This window comes from Biomphalaria glabrata, chromosome 4, assembly GCF_947242115.1.
Source record: "Biomphalaria glabrata chromosome 4, xgBioGlab47.1, whole genome shotgun sequence".
Taxonomy (NCBI): Eukaryota; Metazoa; Mollusca; class Gastropoda; family Planorbidae; genus Biomphalaria; species Biomphalaria glabrata.
Window position 1 is genome coordinate 30,311,477 of NC_074714.1, and position 24,870 is coordinate 30,336,346.

At 36.8% G+C, this 24,870-nt stretch overlaps 1 protein-coding gene across 2 annotated transcripts in view; it reads right to left on the reverse strand.

Annotated features, from left to right (window-relative positions):
- LOC106061376 (tubulin alpha-3 chain-like) overlaps positions 1–22,916 on the reverse strand; it is a 24,326-nt gene extending 1,410 nt beyond the window's left edge. The window contains exons 1-8 of one of the 2 annotated variants that reach the window (XM_013219493.2): positions 22,510–22,916; positions 10,582–10,807; positions 8,153–8,301; positions 6,902–7,054; positions 6,156–6,268; positions 1,071–1,261; positions 415–675; positions 75–215 (exon numbers count right to left, since the gene is read on the reverse strand). In XM_013219493.2, the coding sequence (XP_013074947.1) occupies positions 75–215; positions 415–675; positions 1,071–1,261; positions 6,156–6,268; positions 6,902–7,054; positions 8,153–8,301; positions 10,582–10,807; positions 22,510–22,512 (1,237 nt within the window). In that variant the 5' untranslated portion in view covers positions 22,513–22,916. Of the gene's footprint in view, positions 1–74; positions 216–414; positions 676–1,070; positions 1,262–6,155; positions 6,269–6,901; positions 7,055–8,152; positions 8,302–10,581; positions 10,808–11,326; positions 11,450–22,509 lie in introns of those variants that run through there. The other variant, XM_013219492.2, reaches the window with a different exon arrangement.
- Between the last annotated feature and the right edge of the window lie 1,954 nt (positions 22,917–24,870).

Here is a 24,870-nt window from a genome sequence, read left to right on the forward strand (position 1 = left end):
CAAGAACTCACGAATCAATAGCTTCATAACAACAAACTACGTGTATGAACTGAGTTCTATGTTTCAGTACTCACCTTCTCCCACATACCAATGCACGAATGCTCTCTTGGCATACATTAGGTCAAACTTGTGGTCAAGTCTGCCCCAAGCCTCTGCAATGGCTGTGGTATTACTTAACATACAGACTGCCCTCTGAACTTGAGCGAGATCACCACCTAGGAAAAGTCAATCCCATCATGTATTCGTTGGCCTACTATTGACCTACTACTGGTCTACTATTGACCTACTACTGGTCTACTACTGGTCTACTATTGACCTACTACTGGTCTACTATTGACCTACTACTGGTCTACTACTAAGACACTATTTGAAGTAAATAAGTTGTTTATGTACCAAGACAAACAAATCTCTCACCTGGAACTATAGTAGGTGGTTGGTAGTTAATGCCTACTTTAAAGCCTGTAGGGCACCAGTCCACAAATTGGATGGACCGCTTAGTTTTGATAGTTGCTATGGCAACGTTGACGTCTTTGGGCACCACGTCTCCTCTATACAACATACAACAAGCCATGTACTTGCCCATTCTTGGGTCGCACTTGACCATCTGATTGTAAGGCTCGAAACACGCGTTGGTGATCTCCGCCACAGACATTTGCTCGTGATAAGCTTTCTCAGCTGGAAGAGGGAAAGGATTCAATGTTTTACTAGTTGGATTGAAATAAAGTCATTTCATTCAACAGATGTAATATCTAGATATATCCCAAGGGACATAATGAGACCTTTTTCTTGTAGTCTTTTTTCAATGCTTTCTTCAAAACTACTTAGACTTATAGAAATGATCAGAATAGTTGAGCACATGTTGAACAGATGTCGTAGAGTAGGTAACTCTACCTAGTTCAAGGCTGGAACATTTCCCATCATTTTATTTCATTTAGTTAATAACTTTTTGGTCATTTTAAAATTTCAATGATTGTAAATACATTTGTTTAGTTTTATATCTAATGATTGTAGATACATTTGTTTAGTTTTTTGTCTAATGATTGTAGATGCATTTTTTTTTAGTTTTCTACCTGAGATGATGGGTGCATATGTAACTAATGGAAAGTGAATTCTGGGGTACGGCACAAGGTTCGTCTGAAACTCTGTTAGGTCAACGTTCAAAGCTCCATCAAAACGAAGCGAGGCTGTGATGGATGAGACAATCTGGCCTATTAGACGATTTAGATTCACATAAGATGGCCTCTCGATGTCCAGGTTTCGCCTGAAATGGATCAATGTTGTAAAGAAGTTAAGTACTGGTTTAAAAAATAATAAGAGGCTTACATATTAAAGAATTAAATTATAGGCCTACACATTATTTACTGTTCAATTCGAAATTACAAGTATATCCTATCTATTTACATACTAATAGTTCAAGATTACTCAGGACTAAAGCCATGGGCGTAGCCAGGGCGGGGTTCTTGGGGTTCAACCCCCCCCCCCCCGCGGGACGGAATTAAGTGACTGATTTTTGCTTTCATTTTGTTTATTTTAGGTGAGATTTTAATACTAAATCATCACTTACCACAGCACAGCCGAGGCAGTTTTGAGTTAAAAACCCTCTACCAGGGGGTTTTGAGTTTAAATCCCCCTACCAGGGGGTTTTGAGATTTTAAAAACCACTATCAGGGGGTTTTGAGATACAAATCCCTCTACCAGGGGGCTTTGAGTTTAAAACCCCCTACAGGGGGTTTTGAATTTTAAACCCTCTACCAGAGGTTTTTGCAGTTAAATCCCCCTCTTCTATAAAACAAAACAAAAAAATGCAAACAACAATCCCCACATTCCAACAGCACACTTGAGGAAGATTTTTATTTTAAAACCCCATCCAAAATTTACGATAACCCCATCTTCAATATAAAAAAAGCAAATTACACACTAAAAATTCTATGAGCGTAGCCAAAGGGGTTTTGAGTTTAACCCCCTTCCCCCTTCCTAGCAAGGGCGGGGAGTCTACAATAAACAATAAACGTCTTCCGAAAATGTCAGAATGTAATAAAGATTAATTATGTACACACACACACATATATATATATATATATATATATATATATATATATATATATATATAATTTTTTTCCACGGGTGGGGGGGGGGAGGTCGGAAGGGGGGGGGGAATCCCCCCCCCCCCAAAACCCTCCCCGAAAAAAAATCCTGGCTACGCCCATGACTAAAGCTATTATTGAAAGTAGGCCTACGTGAGAGGAAATCGACCAAGATGAGACAGTATAGAAACTCTGTGTTATCTTATCTGACAAGTTGAGTGGCGAATATTTTTTGGTTGTAAAATGTTGACGCATAGAGTTGCAAGCTCTCTCCACAGAAATCAGTCTAAAGCGACTTTCACAGCCACTTCTCAAAGGTGCCCACAAAATCCAGGACTTCTAAAAAGGTGCGACGCCATGTTAGACGTGAACGGCCATGTTTGTTTTTTTTCGTCTTTTCGGCTGCCTTCGGTCAACGTGTTTCGTCTTGTCTAATGATACGTCTCACAAATCTCAGTCGACGTTCAGTCGCCATTTCCCTTCGATGGCGAATGTCTGTGCGGGAACTTCTCGATTGGTTAACATTATCTCGGGATGTTCTTCATGGGAGACATCACTGCTCAGCCTCTTTTCAACCTTCCACGTCTCGAAGGTGGTCGTTGGGAGAATGTCTGTATTGAGGAGGTGGTCGTTGGGAGAATGTCTGTATTGAGGAGGTGGATTTTAATCTCCAGCCTAATGGTTTTATCTTTTTCAAAAAAGGCCGTACTTTTTGAAAGACGGCTCCTGCTTTCCCATCCGACATGAGATAACACTGTAGGTAAACAATTTGCATAGCTTTGTGGGCTTCTTTATCCATCATTTAATTGTATTTCCAAGTAATGCGATATTTTTGCAAAATTCAACTCAGTTTTCGTTTAGGCATGGGAACTCGAATGCAGCCTATTTAATGTGTTTTTTATGATGTCATCGATGGCTAGAAGAAAGAGAAATGGGGATAAAATCTCCCCCACCTCGATGTTGAAGAAATTCGTCATTCCACCATCTGTTGTGACACAACAGCTTGATTTACTTTAGAGATTTCGCTTTAATTGGACAAATTGTTGCAAGATTCCTTCGTTTCCTGCTGTTTTCCAGAGTGATTCCAATGGACGTTATCAAACGCTTTTTGAAATCTACAAAACTGATCAACATCCTTTGTTGGTATTCGAGTCTTTGCTTGACGATATTTCACAGGAAGAAAATCTGTTCAATTCTTGAAATGCCTTTTCGAAGCAGCTAAGAAGCACTTGCATTGACTATAATATAAAACCTTTTCTGTAAGGAGATGTTAAATAATCTCTAATAAAAAAAATATGAGGAGTGGGGCATTTGAAACTGTAAACAAATAATTTTTGTAATCCAGGAAATATTTTCAATTCTTCTCCTGTATATCAGGCATATCAAACACGGCGTTCGAGGGCCGCATGCGCCCGCTTGGCCACCTTAAAAATTATGAAAATAAGAGATGACAAGCTACCTAAATTGGAAAATAGTATTTGTTAAACTAACAACGAGAGTGAGTCTGCGGTGAAAGCAAGCTTCATTTTGTCAAACTTAATTGCAAGCCATAGCAAATCATTTAGTGAATGTGATTTTATGAAGGAGTATGTCGTTAAGCTGCGGAAGTCCAGAAAAGGTGAAGGTATTCAAAGAAATAACGTTAACTAGGAACACTGTGGCAGAGAATACATGACATGTCAGTCAGCTTGGGTGAACAATTAAAGAACAAAAGAGTTGTTATTGAATTAGTTTCACTGGTGTAGCACAGTTGGTTATATTCATAACGGTCTGTGACAGGAATTGTGAGATACATGAGGAAGTACTTGAGCTCTGTTCTATGCATAACACCACAACCAGCGAGGATGTTTTGTGAAATAACAGGAGGTGATATTGCAGTACAAATAGTACAATTTATCTTTGGTAAAGCTAGCTAGTCTAGCAATGTATGGCACACCTACCATGAAATGAAATGGTTTTGATGCAAAGCTACTTACAAAAATAAGAGAGACTGATGCTAATTTTAAATTTGCTCATTTTCAGTGCATCATTCACCAATAAACATTTTGCGCATGCAATTACAGTTCCAACATGTCATAAGACTGTTTTCAGTAGCTCTCAATTTTATTCGTGCCCGCGGATTAAATCAACGCCTATTTTCAATGTTTCTGGATGACATTGGACACGAATTTGATTATTTTTTCTACTACACAGAAGTCCGCTGGCTCTCCTGCCATAAAGTAGTGAAGAGATTTTTTGGAATGCGTGAGGAAATTAAATTGTTTCTGTACATGAAAGGTGAACCTGTTGAACATTTTGAAATTGACGAATGGGTTCATGGTTTGGCATTTGCAGTTGATCTCACTGGTCACCTGCAAGACTTGAATTTGAAGCTTCAAAGTAAAAAACAAAATAGTCACAACTGCTCGTGATCATGTGAAGTGCTTTCAAGCCAAATGACGACTGTGGATAAATCAAATATGAAGAGAAAATCTTGTTCACTTGTGAGGAACTAAAAAGATTTGATACGGCTACAACATTTGGTAAATATGTCTTAAACCTGGAATCGTTAGTAGATGCTTTCAATGACCGTTTTCGTGACTTCGTTTCATTCGAGCAAGAATTTTCGTTGTTTGCATCTCCAATCTTTATTTCTCCTGAAAATGCTGCTGGTAATGTGCAACTAGAGCTGATAGAGTAGCAGTCAGATTCTTTGTTGAACTCAAAGTATATAGAATTGGCTGTGCCAAATTTTACAGATATTTACCTGAATGGTACGCTGAATTGTGGACATTTGTAGCTAGAATTCTTGCTTTGTTTGCAAGCACTGACCCTTTGAGCAGTTCTTTTCCATACTGAAAGCTACAAAAACACCTCAATGTTCGAGACTGTCTGATCAAAATTTGTCATCAGTGATGAAAGTGTCAGTGGGAAAAACAAATTCAACATGACATTAATAAACTTGTATCCCACTTTACATTTTAGTATCTGGTGTCTGTTACATCGAATTGCTTGTCTTGCTTTCAACCGCTACGTCTCCCAAACACACCTTTATTTTGCCACTGAATTTGATGACCAAAATCACTTATTACCCCCCCCACACACACACACACAATTATACACCTTAGAAAATAGTCCTACATACAATAGATGAGTTTTCTTCAACTTTTTATCGAAATATTACAGGCTTTCAAACACTCATTTTTGGATCGAGGTTTTAAATTCCTTTTCAACTTTTATGTAGATTGAATTAATACATTTAAATTGTGCAAAAACAATATTAAAAAAAAAATTAAAAAGTTAGCTTGATTTAAACCAGTCTAGTTCTAATCTAAAGTGTGAGACTCTATCGGGTGAGCTAACTAGATGTCATTAGAAACAGTGGAAATTAGGCACCAAAAATAAAAGAAGTTTTTTTGTAATTTTTTAAAATGTCGGATTTGCCACCAAAAAAAAAAAAGGTAGGTTCGAAATCGCAAATAAAAAATCGTTTTCGGTAAATTTTATCGCTTCGGTTCCGCTCGTGAAAGGTGCTTAGTTGTTATAGGCACAAGGAAAATAGTGTCCGCGGCAAGTGAGAGCATTTGTGATATGTCAGTAAGTCAGTACATGAATGAATCAATCAGGGCAAACTATGTATGTTTGTATGTATGTTTGTATGTATGTATGTATATGTAGAGATAGATAGATAGATAGATAGATAGATAGATAGATAGATAGATAGATAGATAGATAGATAGATAGATAGATAGATAGATAGATAGATAGATAGATAGATAGATAGATAGATAGATAGAGAGAGAGAAAGAGAGAGAGAGAGAGAGAGAGAGAGAGACTATGTATGACTATGTATGTATGTATGTTTGTATGTATGTATGTATGTATATGTAGAGAGAGGGAGATAGATAGAAAGAAAGAAAGAAAGAAAGATAGATAGATAGATAGATAGATAGATAGATAGATAGATAGATAGATAGATAGATAGATAGATAGATAGATAGATAGATAGATAGATAGAGACAGAGATTTTACGTGAATTGTTTATTTTCGTGCTCAGTTTTGAATGTTGATCTTGTTGACTTGCTCTATTACCTGCATATATCGTAGATGGCTTCATTGTCTACCATAAATGCGCAGTCTGAATGTTCTAATGTCGTGTGAGTGGTTAAAATAGAGTTGTAGGGTTCAACCACTGCTGTAGACACCTGGTATCATGATGTGGATATAAAATAATAATATAGAATCAAATAATGTTAATCACATGAAATGTACATAAAAATTACTTAAAATGTTATAATTAAAAACAAACTCATCTTCATTGTGCCACAGCACACAGTAAAATGTCAAGAAATTCTGTTAAAACGGCACAATTTCTCTGCAGTAACGAACCATCGTTCAATTGAAGTACTTTGTATAAACCCATTTCAAATGTAGACATTTAGGCTGTATTGCATAAGTTATCTCTCACTTATCAGTATCGGTGCGTCCCATCCCTTCTAATTGACCTTTGACTTTTGACAAATGCTCTTTCTGACAAGGAGACCTAGTGCATTGTAGACGTCAGGAAAATGAATTTTTAAAGCTCAAAATGCAAATTAAGGAAGTGTTAATGATGTCAGTGTTAACATCTTTGCACATAGGTCTCTGCCATAATAATGTCACGGTTTCTTATCACAATCTCACATATCTGTCCTTCATCGTGGACCCTCTATGTGCTATTATTTGTTCTCCACGCAGAGCTAACAATTTTCAATCTATTGTCAAGTTTTGTCAGTAAAATGTGCAGCAACTGTTCAATATACTGTCAGGTTTTGTCAGTTAACTTTGTCGCAACGAACCTGAGGTGCAGGATAGACAGCAAATTCTAACTTGGACTTTTTGCCGTAATCTACACTTAGTCTCTCCATCAGAAGTGAGGAGAAACCGGAACCAGTACCACCTCCAAAACTATGGAACACGAGGAAACCTTGAAGACCAGTGCATGGGTCAGCCTGAGGATGGAAGGGGTTAATATTATTGCAATGTATGGGCCTGATGAATTGTTAGCTATGGATGGGTCTGGTCAATAGTTAGCAATGGATGTAGCTGAATGACCACTACCCACTAATCAAAGACATTTTTGTAGGAACTTCTGACTACGGAGAAAATAACGCTGTTTCATAAGGGAGATAATAAAACACAAGAAAATACACATGGACTGCCAATGCTTAGGTCAATCTGTCAAATAGTTTTCATCGGATGTTATCTAAACAATGTTAAAGCATTATTAGTTGTACTATCTGCTATCTGTTTGTATTGTTGTAAACTGTTGAGCTGATAAAGGAGGTATTAAACTAACGAAACAAGTTTTTTATTGAAAACAAGGTTACAAAGACAGTTTGTATGGAAACTAAAACTCAGAATCGGCACCCGAAGTGGTCCGCCCTGGTAGGTAAAAAGGCAGTTTTTTTTAGATAGAATATCAGAATGAAATTCTACTAAAGGCAAATGACAGAGAAGAATGTAGAAAGAAGGTTGACAGATCTTGTGTGGTGCACCAAGCAGACCGGGTGAGAGGGAAGCACGGTGTGAACCTGGCCTAACTGATGTCTTATAATGATTATCTAATTGTTCTATAAAGGGTCAATCTCTTATTCAAATTAAATTTTTCGTTTTCAGAAAAAAAGTAGCCGTTGCACCAGAACTTTAATGTCGGATTATCAATATCATTTCTAGTTTACGAGATCTAAACGGGACGGATGGACGGACTGACCACACAAAACTAATAGCGTTTATTTCCATTTAAGGGGCCTCTAAAAAGTTTTAAAATTTGCAAACACTTTGCTAAGAAGCGCATACTCTGCATCAAAGAATCTATCTTAGGTAGAAACTCATGGGGGTAGTCCATTAGTAGTTATTAATATATCTGATAAAGTTCATAAACAAATAAATATGTAGGCCAACTCATTCTCCTTTCAATTAGGATGATGTCTGTATAGCGTGACTTGTTCATCGGGACTATCAATTAGAGCAGCTTAGAACGTAAGGGAAGTAACCCTACAACAAGTCCAAGTACTATGTGAGGGCAACTAGAAAGTTTGTTTTGTTACCATCTTTCTGATTCTGTCCAGAACAAGGTCCACAATTTCTTTGCCTACAGTGTAGTGACCTCGGGCGTAATTGTTGGCCGCGTCTTCTTTACCATTCACTAATTGCTCCGGGTGAAAGAGTTGACGATACGCCCCTGTACGCACCTCGTCTGTAAGAAAGAACACATTTCACTATAACTTTAGTAGCTTGGCCAATGATAGTTTTCACTGCTTGAAGTCAGATAATGAAAAAAAAAATACATGACCCAATGTCGCAAGAAGTTGACTAGTTCAGACTTAGAGAGCTACTTAAAGATACCAGCACTTTGGCTTAGTAATAAGTAATCCTTCTTGGGGAATCTCTTTTAAATCAATGACGTAAGCAGAACTACTTTTTTTATAATTTACGTCTGCTGTAGTGTACTAGAAAACTGAACACTTTAAAAAAAAAACAAGTTTGAAGTTCTGAGACAAAGTGAGCTCACGAAAAGATGGTAATAAAGGGGAGTGAGAGGGCAGGGAAAAGAGAGAGAGTGGGAGAGAGATACATAGAGGGAGAGAGAGAGAGAGAGTAACCGAGGCTAGGAATGTGAAAGGTGAAGGAGGAAATGGAAGAAAAAAAAAATAACATCAGTGCTGTGAGCAAGAAATGTTGGTCAGAGATTGAAAAGAAAGCAATAGGTTCTGGTTATATGTACGAGAGTCAGGAAAAGTTTAGTTAGGGGAGATAATACATGAATAAGAAAACTACATTTTATATATTCACTTTGAAATACACAAAAAAACAACTATTAAAACGATCATATTTGAGCTTTTCGCAACTATTTGTCTATTGAACCTACTATTTGTCTATTGAACCAACTATTTGTCTATTGAACCTACCAACTATTTGTCTATTGAACCTACCAACTATTTGTCTATTGCACCAACTATTTGTCTATTGAACCTACCAACTATTTGTCTATTGAACCAACTATTTGTCTATTGAACCTTCCAACTATTTGTCTATTGCACCAACTATTTGTCTATTGAACCTACCAACTATTTGTCTATTGCACCAACTATTTGTCTATTGAACCTACCAACTATTTGTCTATTGAACCAACTATTTGTCTATTGAACCTTCCAACTATTTGTCTATTGCACCAACTATTTGTCTATTGAACCTACCAACTCTTTGTCTATTGAACCAACTATTTGTCTATTGAACCAACTATTTGTCTATTGAACCTACCAACTATTTGTCTATTGAACCTACCAACTATTTGTCTATTGAACCAACTATTTGTCTATTGCACCAACTATTTGTCTATTGAACCTACCAACTATTTGTCTATTGCACCAACTATTTGTCTATTGAACCTACCAACTATTTGTCTATTGCACCAACTATTTGTCTATTGAACCTACCAACTATTTGTCTATTGAACCAACTATTTGTCTATTGAACCAACTATTTGTCTATTGAACCTACCAACTATTTGTCTATTGAACCAACTATTTGTCTATTGAACCAACTATTTGTCTATTGAACCTACTATTTGTCTATTGAACCAACTATTTGTCTATTGAACCTACTATTTGTCTATTGAACCTACCACCTATTTGTCTATTGAACCAACTATTTGTCTATTGCACCAACTATTTGTCTATTGAACCTACCAACTATTTGTCTATTGCACCAACTATTTGTCTATTGAACCTACCAACTATTTGTCTATTGAACCAACTATTTGTCTATTGCACCAACTATTTGTCTATTGAACCTACCAACTATTTGTCTATTGAACCAACTATTTGTCTATTGAACCAACTATTTGTCTATTGAACCTACCAACTATTTGTCTATTGAACCTACTATTTGTCTATTGAACCAACTATTTGTCTATTGAACCTACTATTTGTCTATTGAACCTACCAACTATTTGTCTATTGAACCAACTATTTGTCTATTGAACCAACTATTTGTCTATTGAACCACCTATTTGTCTATTGAACCTACCAACTATTTGTCTATTGCACCAACTATTTGTCTATTGAACCTACCAACTATTGGTCTATTGAACCAACTATTTGTCTATTGAACCAACTATTTGTCTATTGAACCAACTATTTGTCTATTGAACCTACCAACTATTTGTCTATTGAACCTACCAACTATTTGTCTATTGAACCTACCAACTATTTGTCTATTGCACCAACTATTTGTCTATTGAACCTACCAACTATTTGTCTATTGAACCAACTATTTGTCTATTGCACCAACTATTTGTCTATTGAACCTACCAACTATTTGTCTATTGAACCAACTATTTGTCTATTGAACCAACTATTTGTCTATTGAACCTACTATTTGTCTTTTGAACCAACTATTTGTCTATTGAACCTACTATTTGTCTATTGAACCAACTATTTGTCTATTGAACCAACTATTTGTCTATTGAACCTACCAACTACGCTGGGTTCTAGGTCGACATAAATGGCTCGAGGGACATGTTTCCCCATGGAGGTTTCACTGAAGAACGTGTTGTAACTCTCGTCCCCATTGTTCGTGGCATATTTCAAATCCTCCATCTTGCCATTGGGTTGTATGCCATGCTCCAGACAGTAGAGTTCCCAGCAGGCGTTACCAATCTGAACTCCGGCCTGGCCAACATGGATGGAGATACACTCACGCTGAAAGTAAAAATCAAACTTGAATTGACCACTGACTACTTAGGCTCACGCTGAAAGTAAGAATCAAACTTGAATTGACCACTGACTACTTAGACTCACTCTGAAAGTAAAAATCAAACTTGAATTAACCACTGACTACTAACACTTACGAATGAAATGTCACATCCGAACCAAAGAAAGTCCAAACATGTCATACAAAGTAACATGTCATGCAGAGTAACATGTCATACAAAGTAACATGTCATACAAAGTGACTAGATTTCTAGGCAAGAACAAAGAGAGCGATAATAAATTGAAATTGGAGGAGTTACTCTTCCGAATTAAGAAGTCCAATGTTGAAAAGTCAACAACTTCATTGACACTTAATTAACCACATGTCCATGCAATAAGTAGGCTTACTTAAGACATCGGACTCATTGTATTGCATGGCATTTTCTACAGATCAATTGAACTTGTTTCCCTTGATGTTGGTTAAGTTATACACGGAACACAATGCAGCGAGTCTAGTTCTTCACTTACGTGTTGTAACATTCCTTCTGTTTCCTACAGCTTGTAAACCCTGTGAGTTGACATGAGCTTCTAATACCCAATACATGCACAGTAACACACAACACATCTACCTGGTCTCAGGATTCGAAGCAGTTTGAGCTAATGATGTTAACTGATGCGCACGTGTAATACCTGGGATTAAGTCACAGAAACTGAAGCCTTCAATTTGCACTGTTGACTATTTGCTTCATTTTAAAAACTATTAGTCTATAGAGTTGATTGTGATGTTGAAACATATTGTGCCAAGTTATGTTCTCTACTGTTTTAGTGTTGCCTTGTTTTGTTTTTTTTTTATTATAGCAAACATTGAAAATCATTTAAATAAAATAAGAGCCAAATGCATTTTCATTCTTTCTTCTTGTTAGCTTCTTTAACATCTCGCTCTCTCTCTCTCTCTCTCATATAAAATAAAATGAAGTTTAGATTCCACTGCCGTCTCTCTCCGGCAATATTGGTACAATGTAGGTAGAAGTGTAGAAGATTGGTGGGCCTGCCCTCTACTGAAAGTTTCTACTAATTAACTTGGAAACAAAACGTTTTCTTGAACGTAATACTCCGGCCATGTCGGAAGAGAAATGAGGCGTCACAGTTGCAGGGGAAACGTTTTAGACTTTCAGAGCGTAGCCTAAGATGTTACACACAGACATAGAATTGAAGAGCAAATAGAACGACATGAAAACTAGTTGGATGGTATCACCCATTGGTTCACAGCACGAAGTACTAAGTGACGTAAGGCAATAAGTTTCTGTGCCAGGCTCAGCATCCCTAATCGTACCTGGCAAGACTTCCGCCTTTGATATTTTCCCGTTTCAACCTTCCACCATAATGTCTATGCATGCTTCTTCCTAATACATTTCATTGTTTCTGTAACTGGAGAGAGCATTGAAATAGTGCAAACTTTTAAATACCTTGGTACTATCTTAGACAATACCTTACATTTGACTGCAAATACTGATTATAGCCGCAAAAAAGGGCAGCAAACATTACGATTACTGAAAAAAATGTCCTCATTTAAGGTTATTGAAAAGACCTTGGCGATATTTTAAGTTTTAACACGCTCACATCTGTAGTATTTTAAGTTTTAATATCACTGCCTGGTATGGCAATCTGAAAATTTAAAATAAAAATAATAAAATTCAGAAAATCCTAAATGCTGCTGGTAAAGTTATTGGAAAAAAAAACAACAACAACAAAAAAGTTTGATCAGCTGTTTGAGAATAAGATTTCTAAGAAAGCTAAAATGATTTTAGAAATAAAATATCCCCTGATGGATCAGGATAGCAACGACAGACAGACACAAAAACTTTTTTTTATTCCCATGGCAATTAAATCATTAAATAAAACTCAATTATCTGATATAAACATTTCATATGTAAATTAAGAATGAGTCTTGGTGTGAATGTATATTTTGGTTTTCTTTAGTTAGAATGTTTTGTTTGGTGTAATGCACAAATTGTAAGGCAAATTTCCTTATGGATAATAAAAATGTTTATTATTATTAATGTGATTAAAAAATATAGAACTAAATTTTTCTAACAATTTCTTGACTTATCAACCTGTTTTAAATTGAAAGTAACTTAGTGAATATCTTCACTTTCACCTATCCCTGACTCTGATCGACAGTTGGCGCACCACATATGATCCGTTGGTCGTCTTTCTCTTTTCCTCTCTTTCTTGTACCTTGACTAGAATGTCTGACAGGCCCGTTTATTCATTTATAGTGTCTTCCCATAGGTTTCTCTGTCTGTCTCTTCCTCTTTGACTGGTACTATCTCTTGAAGGAAGATATTTGCGAACCCTGAGGACCTTGTGATATGGCTACAAAGTTTTAGTTTTTTGTTTTTTTTTTTGACAGTGGTTAGCAGGTCCTAGTAGGGTCTAATTATTATTATGATCATGTTTCTAATTTCCTACCTAGGATCTTTCTGTAGCATCTCAATTCCATTGCTAGGATCCTCCTCTCTAGTTCTGCAGTCAGCGTCCAAGGAGCGCCTCAGTCAAATTTTAGTGTTGAGGCCTTTGTTGTGACTTTTGCACGTGCTGCTGTGGAATGTGCAATTCTGGAAAGTGTTGAGTGCGCGTGAAGTTTTCTTTCTTGCCATGTCTTTAGTTTGCATTGGGCGTGATTTGTTGTCAAGAATAGTGTGTGTGTTTTATGTCACACTTAGTTTCCTGTAGTGTTCTTTCAGCGGAGAGAATGTTCTGGCTGTAGATTCTTTCTGCTTTATAGTTTTCACTGTTTCCCCGTTATAACGGTACGTAAGTACATAAATGTAATCATCAGGTGGATATTTCGATACGGGTGTCGTTAATGAAAGTTCTGTGATTTAGCGACATCGCTAGATCCAAGGTATTCTTTGTTTCAGTGTGTTAGGCTTGGGGTCTACGATGGAGTGTGTGGTTTTGAGCTCGCCCTTGGAGCTGAGACTGACCCTTGATTAGTTTGAGCCTTGTATCTCTGTATTGCAGTATTTTGGAGATACCGGGTCGTGTTGCCGGAACTGAGAGTGCGTACGTGAGGCGTGTTCATTTGTATAATTAATAATGCATTAACGTATTATCACATTGTTTGTACATAGTCTGAATTTTAAGTATTTGTATTTATATTTAGTATTAAACATTGTTATTGTTCAACAATCGTTGACCACTTATTTACAGTTCGGTTATTATGCAACTTGATTTATAATTATAATACATTGTCTGCATTGTTTTTTATACGATATGATGCGGAAGCAGGGCCAGATGGGGGTCGAGCTACTGCCTCGGGGAACCCACAAGAAAGAGACCTCAACAAAAGAGATTTTAGAAGTTTCAAAATTTGTGACGGTTCTGCAATTTTTATTTATTATTCATTTATTTTTGAAACATTTTATTTTTCACATTTTTTACCGACAATTCTTTAAATCTTACGATTAATAACCATTGCTGCTGAAGCTGATCCTGTTCTTTTTGTTACCTCAATGTCCTGCACCACGGTAAGGCTGTGATTGCCGATAGTACCACGGGTATTTCTAAGACGACCTTTTGTCTTTTTTTTTTGTCTTAGACTTATTTGTAAGACTGAACTATTGACAAGCAACTGCCAAAGCATTTATCTGCATTTGCGATCTTTCTTAAAAATAGAAGATGAGTCGCCGGCAAACAGTTGAATCATCTACATACGCCATCTTTTGGTTTTAAATCGAGTCAGGAAAAAAAATTCCATCAAAGCTTCTGTGAATATATACTTCATCTTCCTGGGATTTAAAAGCGCTGGTGAGTACAACTGAAAAGAGGATGCCGAATAGTGTTGGAACCAGAACACATCCTTGCGTTAGATGGAGAATGACCTAGAGTTGGAACTGTCAAACTTAATGTTTTCGTTAAAAGCTGACACTAGTTTCGTAACTTATTTCGACAGTCAAGTTTCTATAGTACGCACAAACAGACCAATTTTGCTACCAAGGTCAAAAGTTTTGGTCAAGTCGATAAAAGCTACAACACAGGCTTATCAGTTTGTCGGCTGGCTTCAGTGAGAATTGCTTTCTATCCTGAAAGTATTTTTTTTCATAACTTCATATAATCCTTTGATGTTGCTAAATTCAGCACAAGATTGGCAAAACTCTTGAAGCTTATCTGGGAAGATACCTAACTGAACATGGTACTCTACAACACCTGCATAGTGAGCACTCTCCTTTATTGTAGTGAGAGCTGGTCAACTGCATCAAGAGCCTAACACAGTTTCCACTTGCGCTGTCTGAGGTGCATAATGTGTAGGCCTAGGGCCGGCCCTGTGTAGGCCTAGGGCCGCCCTGTGTAGGCCTATCTCCTGGAGGATCGTGTTTCAAATCAGGAACTGGACATTACACATGCATCAATGTTTTTTTAACACAGAAGGCCAAGTTGATTCGAACCTGTCACCCGCATGCCAGATGAAAGAATTCCTAAGAACATCATGTATGCTGAGCTTGTGGAGATCCAAGGAACGCACACGACATACCTAACTGCGAGCTCTAAGGACTACAGCTATCAATAAAAGGATGTTTGAGGAAATCGTGCAGTATCGGACAACAGGACAGCATAAGAAGTGAAGCTGCCAAGAGAATGAGACGCTGCCCTATTAGATCACCCTAAAACAGGTACATTCATATACGGACTGTGGCAAAGTTTGCCGCCCAAGAATCAACTCTTTCAGTCACATCAGATTCTGAAAACTAAAACTTATGATTCATCTGGGCACATGATGTGCAACCTTTGTCTTTTGAGACATATGAAACCTTTGTCGTGGTTAAGAAGTGTGCGTTTGTTTGTTTGTTTGTTTGCTTTTTTGTTTTTTTTTTGTTTTACTAAAAAAACATAATTAAATAATTATAATTATTTTAAAAAAATTAGATTAAATTTACAAGTTATCTATTTCTTTCTTCTAATATATAGCATGTTTTTAGAAGAGTATATTTTGTTTTATAAAGCTTTCGAAAAAGTATAGGGGGCCTTCACAAAAATTCTGCCCTTTGGATTTATGTCTGAGAGACATTTCTGCATGCCAGAAAAACGGCCACTCTTTGTGGCTGCGGTATCATAGGTTTGACCTCTGCACAAATCAAAGTCCAGTCCAATGTCTTTAAGAGTTTTCATAACAAGTTATTCCTAATGCTGTGCATCTGGCTTCACAGCGTGAAAGAATGTATCCTGATAATGCCTTCATATAGCATTATAATATGAACTCAAAGTCACTCAACGACTATCCAAAATAACGTGGTGACAGTAACCAAGGAATGACTCTTTTATTTAGAAATGTTCGACACCCATGTAACGAACTATAAGAGATACTTGTACATGGCGAGAAACACCAATGAACAACTACAATGATAGGCCTAATGAAACAAATCCTATATACTGAGTTACTCCCACACGGAAAGAGTTAATCTGTGTGGATTACATGCAACAGAGTCACTGACTTATATAACAACGTGAATAGCAAGATTACATGGCAGTGGCGTAATATTTAATATTAAATGTAAAAAAAAAAAATAATTTCGGACACTTATTCGGAGGACCCCTCGAATTTGCAACCACCCCCCCCCCCAATCCTAGTAACGCCACTGATATATAGTGCCTTTACTCCACATACAGAGACAGCTATCTCTAGTGCCCTGACTAGCATGAAACTAAATTCACAACTCAAAACAATGTTCAACGATGCCATTATACTACAAGATTCCTTGAAGGTGTAAACCCAAACCCTTCGCTAATGAACTGTCTGTATGTGTTATCTCCACCATCTCTCCAGGCAGATGGTTCACAATAACACGTCTTCCTCGCGCCACAAGCACGCGGGGAAATGGCGGAGGCGAGAGCGCGACTGCGTGATTAGATCTGACTGATGACAGATACGGATGTCTTGTTTCTGCATCAAAGTATCAGCAACAACTGCTGGCATGGGGTGGTGGGGATGGTTAGATAAATAGATGGCAGGATGAGCATGCGAATAATGTCACGAGATAAAAACAGAACAAAATGGGGAAAGTCCCAAGACGCTGACACCACTGGAAGGATGTAGAGCGAACTTTAAAAATACAAAGGACAAAGTAGACATAGAATAATAGATTAACAAATCATGTTCGTTACTTAGGCCAAGACCCACAGACGTGACCAATCCAATCGCACCATGACATTACAAGACAAATGTTACTGCTAACAAAACCATTTACGTTCATTCAATCTATAAATTAGAGATAGAGAGAAAAAGACAAACTAATGTGAAGAAATGTGATGGCGATATAATGGAACAAGACGTAAGAAAATAAATGAATTGCTGGGTAGAGATTGGAAAATAAATCGACAATAGAAACAGTCCAAGTCAGAGGTCACGTGTTGCCAACTCAAGAATTCAACTTACTATGTTCAACCAAAAAAAAAATTTATCATACAATGTACTCATAAATTTAAAATTATCGGTTATGCGATTATAACAAATATAACTTTATAATGTTTTATTAATCTGAAATGTTGAATAATTTGAGTTTCAATATGTCTTCATATTTTAATAATGTGGATATTACAAATACAAATAAATGATGTAAAATAGGAAAATATAAAAATACTTTTAAAAACTTTTTTCCGAAGTGGAAGAACCGCAAAATATGGGCGGACTGTGTATTGAATTCGGCCCGGGCATTTCTAAACATTCCGGCCCACAAACTGTATGCCACTGGTCCCTTTATAAAGTCATCTTCTCATTAACGTCGATCTCTTTAAGAAATAAAGACCTTTAGTTTCTTGTTGATCGTTTAGTAGGTATAAGGAACCGAAGTTTACTAGAAGCACTATATACGGATGTTGGGTATTTACGACAATACTTTTGATTAGTATTAGTTTTTAAAGTGTATTGTTACGAATCTCACTATCCAGGCTCTCTGCAAACTGCACCTTACACCACCAACTTAAAGAACTTGACAACTCAGGGCTCCAAAGTAACGTAACACTTTAATAGTTGAATAAATAACAGCCAATACTGTACAATTGGCAACACGTACACTGTACAAATATGTCTCCGATAACACCGTTCCGCCGTATCAACTCTTGCACTGGCCTCTCCGTCTCGTTCCGGGCTTGCACTGGGTTCAACAGTTCAGGACTGACTTCACACACTAGGCTCGTTGTGTCGGACTCGATCGCAGACCAAGATCAAGACGTCGTTCGTCTCAACTGTACTTGATAGTACTCCGCACTGAACCGTCGTAATGCTCCGTACAGAACCACACCGCTGAACTGTGCTGTAGTCGACCGGACTGTAGTGAAGCGGGCTCTGAACCGTCTTGCCGTGAACCCTCTCTCGTGAACCGTCTTGACTGCGACACCTCCTCTCTTATATAGGGTCCCTGCTGGCCTTCTAGAACCGGACAGAACATCGCTCGACGTTTCTAGCTTCGTCACATGACTTCATCCCTCGTGACGCTCCTGAGCTCTGTTCACGACGGCGATCCTTCCCGAACCGTCCTGTTGACACTCGACTCGGCTGCCCATCGTAACTTGTCACGGTTGACCGCTCGTCTAGCGCTGGCCTGGGGCGATTTGCGTCGGCTGACTACACTCACACCACTACCCCCATCTGTGCCACCACCAGGTTTATAACAGTATAATATTGTTTTTAATCACGACCTTCAATATGTTGCTTTTAAAGAGAATATTATAAAATCTTAAAACAATTAACTGGTATTTATGCGTCTCTTTTAGTGGCCCTAATGGCGTAATTGGGTACCGGCCCCCCCGGCATTTGCCCGAATGCCGAATGCTCATATAGCCAGTCCGCCCCTATATATATATATTGCAAGATTTAACTCCCTTTTTCATTATAAATAAAAAGAATTACGAATAATTGATTAACTAAATGGTTTTCTTTTATTGATTCAGATATTGACATCGACTATGAATAATTGTCAAAAATTTCAACTTTCTACTTTATATTGCGTTTTTTTTGTTTTCGTTTTTTAGCAGCCCCCGAAAGGGGAAAAGACGCTATTAGTTTTATGTGGCCTGTCTGTCCGTCCGTCCGTCCCATTTAGATCTCAGAAACTAGAAGAGCAAATAAAAATCGGACATCATGATATTTTAGATCATTCAAAGTTCTGATGCAACGGCTACTTTTTTTCTTTTGCGAAAGTGAACCATCTCATTTTTAAAATGATAGATGCAAGCAGATTTTTCAACAAATTACACCACTTTTAAATAAAAAACTTCAGGGGAGGTAAGTCCTTTAAAAAGGTCACTGACTTCTTCAATAATAAATCAAGCTTTATTCATAGATTCGCGCATTGGTACAAAAAATGTGCATCTAAGGTCACAATGGAAAAGAATCAATGAATCATTATTAAATAGATTTTTCATTTATTAACTAACACATGGATTACAATACTGATTCAAATGTTGTTTTTAAAAAGAATTTTAATACGAACTTCGTTTCAATTGAAAGTTTTAAAGAAAAACGAACTAGGCCTACTTTTATTGCGCGCAGTTTTCACACATCCTCATTAGGTTATACACTTAACAATAATCTAAATTACAATAAATAGAGGCGATACATAGATCTAGATTTAGATTTTATTGTATTAAACCATTTGAACAAAATTTACATTTATAATCCATTAAGAAAATAGTTTATCTTCTAATAGCTTAGGGGTGCAGATTTATTTATTATGTAAGCAGTAGTATCACATCAAGAAGTGAATCTGTTGCGAATAGCATAAGTGCACGATAACCCAGTAGTAGGCTTACTAATCCTGATCATAATATTGACCTCGATCTAGATATAGTAGATTTAGATTCTATTTCAAGATTTCTAGATGTAGTCTAGATTAGGCTATAGATTTAGTTCTGGATCTTTACCTAGAGTCTATTTAGTCTAGACTTAAACCAATTCTAGCTATAGATTTTAGTTCTAGATTCTAGTTCTATCTAAATCAAGTCTAGATCTAGATCAAGAACTAGTCTAGAGATCTAGATGTAGTTCTAGATTATAGATCTAGACTATATCATATCTAGAACTAGTCAAGAAATCTTAATCTTGTCTAGATCTAGATTCTATATATATTCTATATTCTGGATCTAGTCTAGACCTATTAAGTAAAAAGAGCGTCTATGATTAGGATTAATATTAGCCTATGCTGTAATAAACATTGGGATCTTACATTTGAGTAAAAATCAATAAACGTAGGTAATCAGCTCACTGTATTGGTTCAAAAAAAAAAAAAAAACAACAACAAAAAAAAAACTAGCAATAGTGTTCATTGGAACATATTTTTAAAAGTTGATGGGGAGGGGTGACACCCTGAGCTACCGCACTACGTTACACCGACACTGTATCGGGAGGTTTCAATGCTGATCTTAGGTGATCACTTAACGCTACTCTACTTATTCTAGAAGAGTCTTATCAAAGACGACGTGTTGTATTGTTTGCTTTTATGTGAAAAATAACGCCAAATTTTAAAATTTCCTCAAACAATCAAAACAAGAATATGGCTTGAATATATTTCTCGTCCATTGGTGAATTTGATGGGTGGGGGGGGCGCCTCTGAGTTTGTGTGATAACACAAACTCTCTTCGTAATCTTTTTTTAAATTTTTACTTTAACTTTTTTCAATTGTAGTTTTTTAGGACATTACTTTTATATTTTTACGGAAATAGTGGGCATGTGATGATGTAAGTGTTAGTGTCCTAGTAGGCCAGGGATGTTTGTCAAATCAATGTATTTTTGTAAAAATGAAATCATTTGTGAAAACGGTGATAAAGACAATGTTAATTAATTAATCCTATACAAAGTTTTATTTATAATTGATTAGTTATACAAACACGCTTTGATCTATGCATACTTGTTACATAAATGCATCACCAGGGACCACATTTGGATGCTAGAAAATAGTGAATCAAACGAACTAAGGGAGTGACTTGAGCACGAACCAGCAGTGAGCCTCTGAGACGACAATGCCGCCGAGCAGCAGCGCAGTGCTTATCAAACTAACTAGAGTCTAGAACATAGAGAGGTCTACACACAAATGTCTTTCTGATCCACAAGGCATTCGCAAGCATCTCATTGCTACCCCAGTTGTCAAATACATACACAGTGCCCATGTGTTGATCTGTCTAGCATACTCTGAATAGAAAATGTATGTATCGATTCAGATAATCTTTCAACCACATATCACATGATCAATAGATCATTTATTAAAGCATATTCATCAAACTATATGTCCATCACGCTACTTATCAACTCTCATCAATCAATAGCTAATCTACCAAACAATCTATCAATAATGTATCGGTGTTGATACAATAAAATCTTATCTATCAAATTATGTTTCAATAATGTATCGGTGTTGATACAATAAAATCTTATCTATCAAATTATGTTTCAATAATGTATCGGTGTTGATGTACTCAAATCGTATCTATCAAATTATGTTTCAATAATGTAACAAATCTGTGAAACTGTGACGTCCAGACCACGGCATGGTGGCAATATCCGACCCCTGGAAAACTCTGCTCACACTGAGACTCCAACATTTTGTGACGCGGCCGTGACACGCCAATCAGAAATGCCCCACCTCCACTAACATAATTTGTATAATTAGCCTTGTTGGCTATTTAAACAATTATACTTGTTTGTTTTTAATTGCCAAAAGTTGTATTGCCCTCTCTCTTTCTCTCTATAGCTCTAACCTTTACTCAAAACAAACGAACACTTGCAGACTTTGTGTTCAACTTGTCAGAAGTTTGTTGATCCAATGAATCATGACAATCTTGATCTAAGACTAGATAAAATTGGCGCAACGAATTAACCTTTATCAATGAAAGTTCATGGACGCTCAATTATCCCTGACACATATATGTATACGTCTAACAGGAGTCCCATAATTTGTTATTTCCCCTACTGAGTCGCTCTTCAGTTTGATTTGCTCACTAACTAAACGTAACAGTTTCATGTCTTCACCTGGCTGCTAACTCCTCACCTTTTCTTCTCATGCAAAACTTCACTGGCATGTAGAGTCCAAGGTAATGAAAGTCAAAGGGCGGGGTGGGGTTGGATACGATGGGGAAAGAAGGGGGGGGGGTAACCCAGCTATCGTTGGGATATTTATAACTTAGCAGGAGCCAGGAGTAACTGTTCTTTGTGATGCCATGATACGTACATGTGTAGACAATTGAAGTTGAATAGTTCTCAACCCAAATAAATGGTATCACATTTGATCTGCTTCAATGTGTGAGCCATTTATGTTGCAATACGTTCAGAGTTACTGATGGCAATAAAATACTTTGTCAACTAAACAGAAGTCTACATTTTGATATCCCTGAAAGTCAATTCAAGTTATTAGTTATTATTCAGGTAGCAGATACAGGCAACCAAATAATGAGATAGATAGATAGATAGATAGATAGATAGATAGATAGAACTTTTTCTCTCCATGCACTATGTCATTTATACCACTAAAAGATTTTCATGCAGTTACAAATCTTTTTTCTTTATATAAGAAGTTTTAAAAGTGTATTTTTCAACCCAATCCTACATGATTGTTACTATGACATTTTAAATGACACTCTTGTTCGTTTCATTCCACAATTGTTTGTTTTATCACGAGAATAAAAAGAACAAAATGTATTAGTAACTCATTTGTACTCACCATTGTCTGTAACCTGGCACTTGTAAGACAGTCTGGTCTGAAGTAGTAAAGATGGTTGTCAAATAATGAGCTACTAGTTGTACCTTCAATAGGAATGTCTTGTCACTGAACTCTTGAATGTCTTGTCACTGAACTCTTGAATGTCTTGTCACTGAACTCTTGAATGTCTTGTCACTGAACTCTTGAATGTCTTGTCACTGAACTCTTGAATGTCTTGTCACTGAACTCTTGAATGTCTTGTCACTGAACTCTTGAGTGTCTTGTCACTGAACTCTTCTTTTCTCACGTTGATAAAAATGTTCAATTCCAGAATTTGAATTGTTAGTAGTTGAATGTGTGCTATAGGCCAGAGAGATGCACGGGTGAGTGACGCTACCCGCACAAAACAGTTATGACTAACTTCAGAGGAGGAGCGCCTGTTTTATATGCTTCTACCTGGGGAGACTCTCCCCTCTACCTACCTGTGGGTGTGGAGAAAGTTTCTGGTAGCTTTACAACTCGCGGCGTGTGAAATATTGTGTACGTCACCCATTTGTAGCAGCTTAATGTTGTGCTGGCATTAAGAGGAAAGCACACAATAGTTGAAATTGATTGTTGTACTTGTGTTTGATGTGGAGAGTGCACAACTCTATAATGTAGCCTATTTGTGTTTATTATATATCTCTAGCAACTCTGGTAGCCTCATTTTCATCATAGAGCAGCTCAGTAGAAATCAACTCTTTCATTTTAGCACGGGACATCAAGCGCTCTCTGTTAAATATGCTGCCACCGGTGCGAAGCCTGAGAGCCATTGACAAGCCCTTCTTAAAGACAGGCACAGAAGGCAAAAAAAAAGTTAAAATAGACAAACGACTGTGTCTGCTCTGCACTAGATTCGGAATAATATTGACTGTATTTCAGTGACTTTATTCCATTGACTGTATTTCATTGACTTTATTCCATTGACTGTATTTCATTGACTTTATTCCATTGACTGTATTTCATTGACTTTATTCCATTGACTGTATTTCATTGACTTTATTCCATTGACTGTATTTCATTGACTTTATTCCATTGACTGTATTTCATTGACTTTATTCCATTGACTGTATTTCATTGACTTTATTCCATTGACTGTATTTCATTGACTTTATTCCATTGACTGTATTTCATTGACTTTATTCCATTGACTGTATTTCATTGACTTTATTCCATTGACTGTATTTCATTGACTTTATTCCATTGACTGTATTTCATTGACTTTATTCCATTGACTGTATTTCATTGACTTTATTCCATTGACTGTATTTCATTGACTTTATTCCATTGACTGTATTTCATTGACTTTATTCCATTGACTGTATTTCATTGACTTTATTCCATTGACTGTATTTCATTGACTTTATTCCATTGACTGTATTTCATTGACTTTATTCCATTGACTGTATTTCATTGACTTTATTCCATTGACTGTATTTCATTGACTTTATTCCATTGACTGTATTTCATTTACTTTATTCCATTGACTGTATTTCATTGACTTTATTCCATTGACTGTATTTCATTGACTTTATTCCATTGACTGTATTTCATTGACTTTATTCCATTGACTGTATTTCATTGACTTTATTCCATTGACTGTATTTCATTGACTTTATTCCATTGACTGTATTTCATTGACTTTATTCCATTGACTGTATTTCATTGACTTTATTCCATTGACTGTATTTCATTGACTTTACTCCATACATCCATCCATCCATTCCAGTGGCGCTACAGCCCATGGAGGGCTCTGGCCTGCTTTAACACATCCTTCCATTCAGATCTCTCCTGGGCCTTTCGTCTCCATGCCCTGACCCCAAGCTGCTTCAGATCTACTTCTACATCATCAATCCATCGCATTCGGGGTCTACCTTTGGGTCGCCTGCCTTTTGGTTTTTGCCTGTATACGATTTTCGCTCCTCTGTGACATTCTTTCAAGGTGACCTGCCCAACGTAGTCTGTTCTTTTTTATTTCCGTCACTATTGGTGGGTCTTCATACAATTGATATATCTCATGGTTAGTGCGTGTCCTCCATCCTGATTCATCCTGTATGGCACCATAGATTTTCCTAAGAATTTTCCTTTCCCAAGTATTAAGTAAATTTTCAGATGTATTAGTCAGTGTCCAGGTTTCACTTCCATACATTGCTGCTGGTCTTATTATGGTTTAGTATATTATTTTCTTGGTTTTCCTTGAAATAGTTTTGCTCTTAAGTAAATGTTGGGTGCTATAAAATGCCCTGTTGCCTCGTGCTATTCTTTTCTCTATTTCTGTTAGTAAGTCATTTTTGAAATTAATAGTACTTCCTAGATATTTGAAAGTTTGGACGTTTTCAAATT